Source organism: Heptranchias perlo, chromosome 9 (assembly GCF_035084215.1).
Source record: "Heptranchias perlo isolate sHepPer1 chromosome 9, sHepPer1.hap1, whole genome shotgun sequence".
Taxonomy (NCBI): Eukaryota; Metazoa; Chordata; class Chondrichthyes; order Hexanchiformes; family Hexanchidae; genus Heptranchias; species Heptranchias perlo.
This window is the reverse complement of record NC_090333.1, coordinates 86,386,848-86,400,341: the sequence shown is the minus strand read 5'-3', so window position 1 is coordinate 86,400,341 and position 13,494 is coordinate 86,386,848. Positions and strand designations below refer to the sequence as shown.

Sequence of the window (13,494 nt, the reverse complement as noted above, 5' to 3'; positions counted from 1 at the left end):
TGGCTGGAGTCATACCTAGCACAAAGGAAGATGGTAGTGGTTGTTGGAGGCCAATCATCTCAGCCCCAGGGCATTGCTGCAGGAGTTCCTCAGGGCAGTGTCCTAGGCCCAACCATCTTCAGCTGCTTCATCTATGACCTTCCCTCCATCATAAGGTCAGAAATGGGGATGTTCGCTGATGATTGCACAGTGTTCAGTTCCATTCGCAACCCCTCAAATAATGAAGCAGTCCGAGCCCACATGCAGCAAGACCTGGACAACATCCAGGCTTGGGCTCATAAGTGGCAAGTAACATTCGTGCCAGGTAAGTGCCAGGCAATGACCATCTCCAACAAGAGAGAATTTAACCACCTCCCCTTGACATTCAATGGCATTTCCATCGCCGAATCCCCCATCATCAACATCCTGGGGGTCACCATTGACCAGAAACTTAACTGGACCAGCCATATAAATACTGTGACTACAAGAGCAGGTCAGAGGCTGGGTATTCTGTGGCGAGTGACTCACCTCCTGACTCCCCAAAGCCTTTCCACCATCTACAAGGCACAAGTCAGGAGTGTGATGGAATACTCTCCACTTGCTTGGATGAATGCAGCTCCAACAACACTCAAGAAGCTCGACATCATCCAGGACAAAGCAGCCCGCTTGATTGGCACCCCATCCACCACCCTAAACATTCACTCCCTTCACCACCGGTGCACAGTGGCTGCAGTGTGTACCATCCACAGGATGCACTGCAGCAACTCGCCAAGGCTTCTTCGACAGCACCTCCCAAACCCGCAACCTCTACCATCGAGAAGGACAAGGGCAGCAGGCACATGGGAACAACACCACCTGCACGTTCCCCTCCAAGTCGCACACCATCCCGACTTGGAAATATATCGCCGTTCCTTCATCGTCGCTGGGTCAAAATCCTGGAACTCCCTTCCTAACAGCACTGTGGGAGAACCTTCACCACACGGACTGCAGCGGTTCAAGAAGGCGACTCACCACCACCTTCTCAAGGGCAATTAGGGATGGGCAATAAATGCCGGCCTCGCCAGTGACGCCCACATCCCATGAACAAATAAAAAGGAATATATTAACTACACCCCCCCAATTCTGCAAATTTTCAAATTGTACGTCTGATTCCTGACTCCAAATCATTTCTGTAAATAGTGAACAACAGTGGTCCCAGCACCGATCCCTGTGGAACACCACTTCCCACCTTTTGCCAGTCTGAGTAACTACCTTTAACCCCTACTCTCTGTTTACTGTTTTGTAGCCAGCTTGCTATCCATTCTGCTACCTGTTCCCTGACTCCACGTACTCTGACCTTAGTCATGAGTCGACACTCGCCGCAGAATACCCAGCCTCTGACCTGCCCTTGTCGCCACAGTATTTATATGGCTGGTCCAGTTAAGTTTCTGGTCAATGGTGACCCCCAGGATGTTGATGGTGGGGGATTCGGCTTATCGAAGGCCTTTTGAAAATCCAAATGTATCACCTCTACAACACTACCCTTGTCTACTCTTTCTGTTACTTCTTCAAAGATTCCAATAATGTTGGTCAAACATGACCTTCCCTTCTGAAATCCGTGCTGACTATTCTTTATTATATTTTCAGTTTCTCGATGTTTTTCTTTTACATCTTTGAGTAAAGATTCCGATATCTTTCCTATCACCGACATTAAACTAATTGGTCCATAGTTCCCTGGACTTGTTCTATCTCCCTTTTTGAATATAGGAATCACATTAACTGTCCGCCAGTCCTCTGGCACTATTCCCTTTTCTAATGAATGTTTATATATGTGTAATAGTGCCTCTGCTATCTGCATTATCCCACAGTGAACGGTTGTCTACATAACATTCACTGGGTATATTATCTTCAGTACTCCCACTGTACAGGATGTCACTCAAAATATTTACCAAATAGAATCCCATATCCACTGTGTCAACAGGAGCCAGTGTTTCAGCAGGCAGAGTATTTTAACAGCCCTTTTTATTTTCTCAGCTTCCCAATCTAAAGGACAATATTTCCCATTCTCACCCATAAGAAACACTATGAAAACAGCTGCACTAGAATATCCATCAGGAAGATTAGCATCTGAAGCATCGCTAAAGATAACTGGCTTCATTTTCTTTGGGTCACTTAAGGATGGGAACTTAAGGACACATTTATCAAAATTTAATTTGCATAATGTTTTATTTGCCTTTAAAACATTCTCTACGATGGGATATTTGACTGAAGTACTTAACCCCAACTCAACACAACTAGCCTGAGTGCAAAACCAGTTCAACTGACCAATCAAGTTCATAATTGCTTGGTCTCTTCTTTAGATATAACATCAGCTTTCTGTGATGACCAAGTACGGTTCAACGAGAGTAACACTCGCTACAGTGGAGCGTTCCCTCAGTACTGACCCTCCGACAGTGCAGCGCTCCCTCAGTACTGACCCTCTGACAGTGCAGCACTCCCTCAGTACTGACTCTCCGACAGGGCAGCGCTCCCTCAGTACTGACCCTCCGACAGTGGAGCGTTCCCTCAGTACTGACTCTCCGACAGTGCAGCACTCCCTCAGTACTGACCCTCCGACAGTGCAGCACTCCCTCAGTACTGACCCTCCGACAGTGCAGCGCTCCCTCAGTACTGACTCTCCGACAGTGCAGCACTCCCTCAGTACTGACCCTCCGACAGTGCAGCACTCCCTCAGTACTGACTCTCCGACAGTGCAGCGCTCCCTCAGTACTGACCCTCCGACAGTGCAGCACTCCCTCAGTACTGACTCCCGATCACTCTCTACCACAGGCCTACCCTCCATTACCTGACCCTCCGACAGTGCAAGCGCTACCTCAGTAACCTGACCCTCCAGTGCACGCCTCAGTACAGCACTACCCAGTACTAGACCCTCCGACTGGTCGCGGCATCGCTACCCTCAGTACTGACCCTCCGACAGTGCATCACTCCCTCAGTACTGACCCTCGTCACACGATCCCTCTACTGACCACCGCATAACCTCACAGTACATGACCCCCTACATTTCTCACCCACCATACATCACACTCCTATCCTCTCTCACTGCACATCCCCTCAGTACCTCTCACCGACCATCTTTAGGATTCAGTCAATACTAACCCATCACTGACCCCTCACCCCCCTCAGCCTCCCCTCTCTACACTGCACCCTCCCACAGTACTGACTCCCTCCGACAGTGACCCTCCCTTCTTCCCTGTCCTGGTCGGCCTGGATTTTCTCCAAGTTTCGAGTGGACTGACTCACCACCACTTCTGACTCATAGAGCCCCCCCCCCCCCCCCCCCCCCCCCCCCCCCCCCCCCCCCCCCCCCCCCCCCCCCCCCAATTGGTGCAAAGCAGGAAGTGACAGGGCCGCAGCCCACAGTGTTGTGATATCCCCAGTGCAGGTGAGGCAGGTCTGGAGCAACCTCTGGCTTTTGGAGTGATGTGTTGTGGTTCCTGTGGGCTGGAGTGTGACGCTCTGCTGGTCAGTGACTGAGCAACACCTGGAGAAACATCTGCCTTCTGCATGCCAGGGAGAAGAAATCGAAAAAAAAATTCCAATCTTCATTTGGGACATCTGTGGACTCAGGTCAGAGGTCAGCACACAGAGCTTGGAAGAGATATGACACTGCCCTGCTTAAAGAGCAGGGAATGGTCAGACCCATCACTGGCTAAATCTGAGGGCAAGGTCATTCAAACACCGACCGGTCCCCAAGGTCAAAATCTTCCTCTCTCTCACTCTCTCCTACTCACTCACTCTCCGTCACGCTCACTCTCCGTCACGCTCACTCTCCGACACGCTCACTCTCCGTCACGCTCACTCTCCTACTCACTCACTCTCCGTCACGCTCACTCTCCGTCACGCTCACTCTCCTACTCTCTCACTCTCCGTCACGCTCACTCTCCTACTCACTCACTCTCCGACACGCTCACTCTCCGTCACGCTCACTCTCCTACTCACTCACTCTCCGTCACGCTCACTCTCCGTCACGCTCACTCTCCTACTCTCTCACTCTCCGACACGCTCACTCTCCGTCACGCTCACTCTCCTACTCTCTCACTCTCCGTCGCGCTCACTCTCCTACTCTCTCACTCTCCGTCACGCTCACTCTCCGTCATGCTCACTCTCCGTCACGCTCACTCTCCGTCACGCTCACTCTCCTAATCTCTCACTCTCCGTCACGCTCACTCTCCTAATCTCTCACTCTCTGTCACGCTCACTCTCCTACTCTCTCACTCTCCGTCACGCTCACTCTCCTACTCTCTCACTCTCCGACACGCTCACTCTCCGTCACGCTCACTCTCCGTCACGCTCACTCTCCTACTCTCTCACTCTCCGACACGCTCACTCTCCGTCACGCTCACTCTCCTACTCACTCACTCTCCGACACGCTCACTCTCTGTCACGCTCACTCTCCTACTCTCTCACTCTCCGACACGCTCACTCTCCGTCACGCTCACTCTCCTACTCTCTCACTCTCCGTCACGCTCACTCTCCTACTCTCTCACTCTCCGTCACGCTCACTCTCCGTCATGCTCACTCTCCGTCACGCTCACTCTCCTACTCTCTCACTCTCCGACACGCTCACTCTCCGTCACGCTCACTCTCTGTCACGCTCACTCTCCTACTCTCTCACTCTCCGTCACACTCACTCTCCTACTCTCTCACTCTCCGTCACGCTCACTCTCCTACTCTCTCACTCTCCGTCACGCTCACTCTCCATCACGCTCACTCTCCTACTCACTCACTCTCCATCACGCTCACTCTCCTACTCTCTCACTCTCCGTCACGCTCACTCTCCATCACGCTCACTCTCCTACTCTCTCACTCTCCGACACGCTCACTCTCCGTCACGCTCACTCTCCGACACGCTCACTCTCCATCACGCTCACTCTCCTACTCTCTCACTCTCCGTCACGCTCACTCTCCTACTCTCTCACTCTCCGACACGCTCACTCTCCGTCACGCTCACTCTCCGTCACACTCACTCTCCGTCACGCTCACTCTCCGTCACGCTCACTCTCCATCACGCTCACTCTCCTACTCTCTCACTCTCCATCACGCTCACTCTCCATCACGCTCACTCTCCTACTCTCTCACTCTCCGTCACGCTCACTCTCCGTCACGCTCACTCTCCGTCACGCTCACTCTCCGACACGCTCACTCTCCGACACGTTCACTCTCCTACTCTCTCACTCTCCGTCACGCTCACTCTCCGTCACGCTCACTCTCCGACACGTTCACTCTCCTACTCTCTCACTCTCCATCACGCTCACTCTCCATCACGCTCACTCTCCTACTCTCTCACTCTCCGTCACGCTCACTCCCCTAATCTCTCACTCTCCGTCACGCTCACTCTCCGTCACGCTCACTCTCCGACACGCTCACTCTCCGACACGCTCACTCTCCTACTCTCTCACTCTCCGACACGCTCACTCTCCGTCACGCTCACTCTCCGACACGCTCACTCTCCGTCACGCTCACTCTCCTACTCTCTCACTCTCCGACACGCTCACTCTCCGTCACGCTCACTCTCCGTCACGCTCACTCTCCGTCATGCTCACTCTCCTACTCTCTCACTCTCCGACACGCTCACTCTCCGACACGCTCACTCTCCGACACGCTCACTCTCCTACTCTCTCACTCTCCGTCACGCTCACTCTCCGTCACGCTCACTCTCCGTCACGCTCACTCTCCTACTCCCTCACTCTCCGTCACGCTCACTCTCCGACACGCTCACTCTCCGTCACGCTCACTCTCCGACATGCTCACTCTCCATCACGCTCACTCTCCATCACGCTCACTCTCCTACTCTCTCACTCTCCATCACGCTCACTCTCCTACTCTCTCACTCTCCGTCACGCTCACTCTCCGTCACGCTCACTCTCCTACTCTCTCACTCTCCATCACGCTCACTCTCCGACGCGCTCACTCTCCGTCACGTTCACTCTCCGTCACGCTCACTCTCCTACTCTCTCACTCTCCGTCACGCTCACTCTCCGTCACGCTCACTCTCCTACTCTCTCACTCTCCGACACGCTCACTCTCCGACACGCTCACTCTCCGTCACGCTCACTCTCCGTCACGCTCACTCTCCGTCACTCTCCCCGTGTGTTTTGTAGTCATGGAGATGATTATCCCCATGACCATTTGAATATCTCGGACCCTACCTTCCGCTGTCCATTGTTGTCCTTGTACACCAGGATGTAGTTATCGATGTCAGCAAGGGGAGGCTGCCAGGAAATCAGGGCACTTCTCCGACTCACCTCACTCGCCGTCAGATTCTTCGGAGGATCTACAGCTGCAATGGAGACAGGGCAATCAGGGAGCGTCCGCCTCGACCAGAGAGCACAGGACATGGCCCGTGTGTTCCCGCAAACCAAGAGCTCTGTGTTTCTCCCCCCACCATTCACCCCATGTATATCCCCCCACCATTCACCCCGTGTATATCCCCCCACCATTCACCCCGTGTATATCCCCCCACCATTCACCCCGTGTATATCCCCCCACCATTCACCCCGTGTATATCCCCCCACCATTCACCCCGTGTATATCCCCCCACCATTCACCCCGTGTATATCCCCCCACCATTCTCCCCGTGTATATCGCCCCACCATTCACCCCGTGTACATCCCCCCACCATTCCCCACCATTCACCCCGTGTACATCCCCCCACCATTCTCCCCGTGTATATCCCCCCACCATTCACCCCGTGTATATCCCCCCACCATTCACCCCGTGTATATCCCCCCACCATTCACCCCGTGTATATCCCCCCACCATTCTCCCCGTGTATATCGCCCCACCATTCACCCCGTGTACATCCCCCCACCATTCACCCCGTGTACATCCCCCCACCATTCACCCCGTGTATATCCCCCCACCATTCTCCCCGTGTATATCCCCCCACCATTCACCCCGTGTATATCCCCCCACCATTCACCCCGTGTACATCCCCCCACCATTCACCCCGTGTATATCCCCCCACCATTCACCCCGTGTATATCCCCCCACCATTCACCCCGTGTATATCCCCCCACCATTCACCCCGTGTATATCCCCCCACCATTCATCCAGTTTATACAATTTTAACAGAGTGAGGGACGGACGATATGTGAGTCATAGAATGTTGGGAATCACCCTCCCACCTCCCCCCCCCCCCCGGGGAATCACCCCCCCCCCCCCCGGGGAATCACCCTCTCACCCCCCCCCCCCCCCCCCGGGGAATCACCCTCCCACCCCCCCCCCCCCCCCCCCCCCCGGGGAATCACCCTCTCACCCCCCCCCCCCCCCGGGGAATCACCCTCTCACCCCCCCCCCCCCCCCCGGGGAATCACCCTCCCACCCCCCCCCCCCCCCCCGGGGAATCACCCTCTCACCCCCCCCCCCCCCCCGGGGAATCACCCTCTCACCCCCCCCCCCCTCTCCCCGGGGAATCACCCCCCCCCCCCCCCCCCGGGGAATCATCCTCTCACCCCCCCCCCTCCCCCCGGGGAATCACCCTCTCACCCCCCCCCCCCCCAGGGAATCACCCTCTCACCCCCCCCCCTCCCCCCCCCCCGGGGAATCACCCTCTCCCCCCCCCCCCCCCTCCCCCAGGGGAATCACTCTCCCCCCCCCCCCCCTCCCCCCGGGGAATCACCCTCTCCCCCCCCCCCCCCTCCCCCAGGGGAATCACTCTCTCACCCCCCCCCCCCTCCCCCCGGGGAATCACCCTCTCACCCCCCCCTCCCCCCGGGGAATCACCCTCTCACCCCCCCCCCTCCCCCCGGGGAATAACCCTCTCACCCCCCCCTCCCCCCGGGGAATCACCCTCTCACCCCCCCCCCCCCCGGGGAATCACCCTCTCACCCCCCCCCCCCAGGGAATCACCCTCTCACCCCCCCCCCCCGGGGTATCACCCTCTCACCCCCCCCCCCCCAGGGAATCACCCTCTCACCCCCCCCCCCCCCAGGGAATCACCCTCTCACCCCCCCCCCCCCGGGGAATCACCCTCTCACCCCCCCCCTCCCCCCGGGGAATCACCCTCTCACCCCCCCCACCTCCCCGGGGAATCACCCTCTCACCCCCCCCCCCTCCCCCCGGGGAATCACCCTCTCACCCCCCCCACCTCCCCGGGGAATCACCCTCTCACCCCCCCCCCTCCCCCCGGGGAATCACCCTCTCACCCCCCCCACCTCCCCGGGGAATCACCCTCTCACCCCCCCCCCCTCCCCCCGGGGAATCACCCTCTCACCCCCCCCACCTCCCCGGGGAATCACCCTCTCACCCCCCCCCCCTCCCCCCGGGGAATCACCCTCTCACCGCTACGAATATCATTCTGATATCCTGGCAGTCAAGTCCTATTACCTCCTCCCCTTTCTCCTGAGGGATGGGTTTGTTACAGAACTGGGCACCATCCCACACCTCATCCATTCAAAACCCTGGTGTCTGACACTCTGCAAATTCCACACACCCACTGAACAATCTTTCGTGTTATGGGATGCTTAATTATAGCCATACAGCATGATGAACAGAGAGAGAAAGAGAGAGGAAGAGGGAGAGAGAGAGGGAAGAGGGAGGCAGACAGAGAGTAAGAGAGAGGGTGATATAGACAGAGAGGGTCAGAGACAGACAGAGAGAGAGACAGACAGAGAGAGAGACAGAGAGAGGAGAGGGACAGAGAGAGGAGAGGGACAGAGACAGAGGCAGATGGAGAGAGAGAGAGACAGACAGAAAGGGAGAGAGACAGACGCAGAGAGAGAGAGAGACACAGAGAGAGAGAGAGAGAGAGGGAGAGAAACAGACAGACAGAGAGAGAGAGACGGAGACAGACAGAGACAGACAGAAAGTCTGCCCTCGCGGGGGTGTTTGCTAGTGCTGTTGGGGAAGGTTTAAACTAGAGTGGCAGGGGGATGGGAACCTGAGCGGGGAGTCAGAAGGGAATAAAGTTGAGAGCAGCAAGAGAGGGGAAGACCCTGGGGAAATCTACAATACAAATAGTACAAACAGTTGTTCAAGAACAAGTGAAAGGGAAAAGCGTAGAGCAGTGGAAAGAAAGTGTACTTTAGGCACGACAGATAAAATAAAAACTAGAAGGCGTAAGGCGATTAACCCAGCATCAAAGCTGTGGCAGGGGGTTGGGAACCTGAGCGGGGAGACAGAGGAAAGCATGTCAGGAAGGGACAGAAGGTATGGAGTAAAAGGTAAAGTGTTAAAAAAGGAAAAAGCAGGAACTAAGTGTCACAAAACATATTTGAAAGTTCTTTATCTGAAAGCACGTAGCATTCGTAACAAAATGGACGAGTTAAAGGCACAAATTACTACGTATGGGTATGATCTTGTGGCCATTACAGAAACATGGCTGCAGGGTGACAACGACTGGGAATTAAATATGCCAGGGTATTTAACAATCAGGAAGGACAGGCAGGAAGGAAGGGGAGGTGGGGTGGCTATGTTAATAAAGGAAGGAATCACTGTAATACAGAGAAATGATATTGGGACAAAGCATCAAGATAATGAAACAGTTTGGGTGGAGATAAGGAATAATAAGGGGAAAAAAACACTCGTGGGCGTAGTATATAGGCCTCCTAATAGTTGCAACTCTGCTGGAAGAAGTATTAATCAGGAAATAGTCGGGGCATGTAATAAGGGAACAGCTATAATTATGGGGGATTTTAACTATCATATTAACTGGACAAATCAAATTGGGCAGAGCAGCCTTGAGGAAGAGTTTATTGAGTGTATGAGGGATGGATTTCTTGAGCAGTATGTAACTGATCCTACAAGGGGGTAGGCAACCTTGGACCTGGTCCTGTGTAATGAGCCAGGATTAATTAATAATGTCCTAGTTAAGGATCCCCTTGGAATGAGTGACCATAACATGGTTACATTCCATATCCAATTAGAGGGTGAGAAGGTTGATTCTCAAACAAGCGTACTGAGCTTGAATAAAGGAGACTATGATGGTATGAGAGCGGAATTGATTAAAGTGGACTGGGAAAATAGATTAAAGGGTAAGACGGTTCATGAACAGTGGTGTTCATTTAGGGAGTTATTTTACAACTTTCAAAAAAAATATATTCCACTGAGGAAAAAAGGGTGTAAAAGAAATGACAGCCATCCGTGGCTAAGTAAAGAAATTAAGGATAGTGTCCGACTGAAAACAAGGACATATAAGGTAGCCAAACTTAGTGGGAGGATTGAAGATTGGGAAGTCTTCAAAAGACAGCAAAAAGTAACGAAAGGATTGATTAAGAAAGGGAAGATAGATTATGAAAATAAATTAGCAAAAAATATAAAAACAGATAGCAAGAGTTTCTACAGTTATATAAAAAGAAAAAGGGTGGCTAAGGCAAACGTAGGTCCCTTAGAGGATGAGACCGGGAAATTAATGGTGGGAAACATGGAGATGGCAAAAATGCTGAACAAATATTTTGTTTCAGTCTTTACGGTAGAGGACACTAAGAATATCCCAACACTGGACAAACAGGGGACTCTCGGGGGGGGAGGAGCTAAATACGATTAAAATCACTAAGGAATTGGTACTCAGTAAAATAATGGGACTCAAGGCGGATAAATCCCCTGGACCTGATGGCTTACATCCTAGGGTCTTGAGGGAAGTGGCAGTAGGGATTGTGGATGCTTTGGTAATAATTTTCCAAAATTCTCTGGACTCAGCAAAGGTCCCGGCAGATTGGAAAACTGCTAATGTAACATCCTTATTTAAAAAGGGTAGTAGGCAGAAGGCTGGAAATTATAGACCAGTTAGCCTAACATCTGTGGTGGGTAAAATTTTGGAGTCTATTATTAAGGAGACAGTAGCGGAACATTTGGATAAACATAATTTAATAGGACAAAGTCAGCATGGCTTTACGAAGGGGAAGTCATGTCTGACAAATTTGCTTGAGTTCTTCGAGGATATAACGTATAGGGTGGATAAAGGGGAACCAGTGGACATAGTGTATTTAGACTTCCAGAAGGCATTCGACAAGGTGCCACATAAAAGATTATTGCTCAAGATAAAGAATCACTGGATTGGGGGTAATATTCTGGCATGGGTGGAGGATTGGTTATCGAACAGGAAGCAGAGAGTTGGGATAAATGGTACATTCTCGGACTGGCAACCAGTAACCAGTGGTGTTCCGCAGGGGTCGGTGCTGGGTCCCCAACTCTTTACAATCTATATTAACGATTTGGAGGAGGGGACCAAGTGTAACATATCAAAGTTTGCAGATGATACAAAGATGGGAGGGAAAGTAGGGAGTGAGGAGGACATAAAAAACTACAGGGGGATATAGACAGGCTGGGTGAGTGGGCGGAGATTTGGCAGATGCAATACAATATTGGAAAATGTGAGGTTATGCACTTTGGCAGGAAAAATCAGACAGCAAGTTATTATCTTAATGGAAAGAAACTGGAAAGTACTGCAGTACAAAGGGATCTGGGGGTCCCAGTGCAAGAAAATCAAAAAGTTAGTTTGCAGGTGCAGCAGGTGATCAAGAAAGCCAACGGAATGTTGGCTTTTATTGCTCGGGGGATAGAATATAAAAACAGGGAGGTATTGCTGCAGTTATATAAGGTATTGGTGAGACCGCACCTGGAATACTGCATACAGTTTTGGTCTCCATACTTAAGAAAAGACATACTTGCTCTCGAGGCAGTACAAAGAAGGTTCACTCGGTTAATCCCGGGGATGAGGGGGCGGACATATGAGGAGAGGTTGAGTAGATTGGGACTCTACTCATTGGAGTTCAGAAGAATGAGAGGCGATCTTATTGAAACATATAAGATTGTGAAGGGGCTTGATCGGGTGGATGCGGTAAGGATGTTCCCAAGGATGGGTGAAACTAGAACGAGGGGGCATAATCTTAGAATAATTGAGATGAGGAGAAACTTCTTCACTCAGAGGGTGGTAGGTCTGTGGAATTTGCTGCCCCAGGAAGCTGTGGAAGCTACATCATTAAATAAATTTAAAACAGAAATAGACAGTTTCCTGGAAGTAAAGGGAATTAGGGGTTACGGGGAGCGGGCAGGAAATTGGACATGAATTTAGATTTGAGGTTAGGATCAGATCAGCCATGATCTTATTGAATGGCAGAGCAGGCTCGAGGGGCCGATTGGCCTACTCCTGCTCCTATTTCTTATGTTCTTATGTAAAGGGAGAGAGACAGACACAGGGAGAGAGACAGACAGTCACAGAGAGAGAGACAGAGAGACACAGAGAGAGAGAGAAAGAGAGAGAGAGACTCAGAGAGAGAAAGACAGAGAGAGAGAGATAGTGAGACAGACATAGAGAGCGAGAGAGTGTGAGACAGAGAGATGGAGAATGTGAGACAGAGACTGTGAGACAGGGAAGGAGAGAGAGAGAGAGATAGAGAGAGAGAGAGAGAGTAAGATAGAGACAGGGGAACAGAGTGAGAGACAGAGCGTGAGACTGAGAGACAGACAGGGAGATAAATTTGTGTCTGAGGGTCTGCTGTGGTTGTTATAGGTCCCGCTGTGACCCTTTGAGTGGGGATTATATTGATATTTTCCTGTCTGTTGATATGTTGACACAAAGCCCTCTTGAGCACCTGTAGAGTTCAAATAAAAGTTTAAGTGGAAGCACATTGCCTGTGTGGAGCATTGTGTAACGGAAAGGGTTGATGAGGGGAGTGCGGTTGATGTTGTGTATATGGACTTTCAAAAGGCATTTGATAAAGTGCCACATAATAGACTTGTTAGTAAAATTAAAGCCCATGGGATTAAAGGGACAGTGGCAACGTGGATACAGAATAGGCTAAGGGACAGAAAGCAGAGAGTAGTGGTGAATGATTGTTTTTCAGACTGGAGGGAAGTATACAGTGGTGTCCCCCAGGGGTCAGTATTAGGACCACTGCTCTTTTTGATATATATTAATAACCTGGACTTGGGTACAGAGGGTATAATTTCAAAGTTTGCAGATGACACAAAACCCGGAAATGTAGTAAACAATGTGGAGGATAGTAACAGACTTCAGGAGACAGAGGCAGACTGGTGAAATGGGCGGACACATGGCAGATGAAATTTAACACAGAGAAGTGTGAAGTGATACATTTTGGTCGGAAGAATGAGGAGAGGCAATATAAACTAAATGGTACAATTTTAAAGGGGGTGCAGGAACAGAGAGACCTGGGGGTGAATGTACACAAATCACTGAAGGTGACAGGACAGGTTGAGAAGGCTGTTAAAAAAGCAAATGGGATCCTGGGATTTATTAATAGAGGCACAGAGTACAAAAGCAAGGAAGTTAAGCTAAAACCTTTATAAACACTGGTTAGGCCTGAGCTGGAATATTGTGTTCAATTCTGGGCACCACACTTTAGGAAAGATGTGAAGGCCTTAGAGAGGGTGCAGAGGAGATTTACTAGAGTGATTCCAGGGATGAGGGACTTCAGTTATGTGGAGAGACTGGAGAAGCTGGGATTGTTCTCCTTAGAACAGAGATGGTTAAGGGGAGATTTGATAGGGGAAAGAGCAGGAAAGTGGATATCCAGC

At 51.7% G+C, this 13,494-nt stretch overlaps 1 protein-coding gene across 1 annotated transcript in view; it reads right to left on the bottom strand.

The window, feature by feature from the left end:
- Positions 1-13,494, bottom strand: part of tnr (tenascin R (restrictin, janusin)) — a 349,786-nt gene that overhangs the window by 127,181 nt on the left and 209,111 nt on the right. Inside the window, exon 15 of the mRNA XM_067989625.1 lies at positions 6,168-6,298. Within this exon, the coding sequence (XP_067845726.1) occupies positions 6,168-6,298 (131 nt within the window). The remainder of the gene's footprint in view (positions 1-6,167; positions 6,299-13,494) is intronic.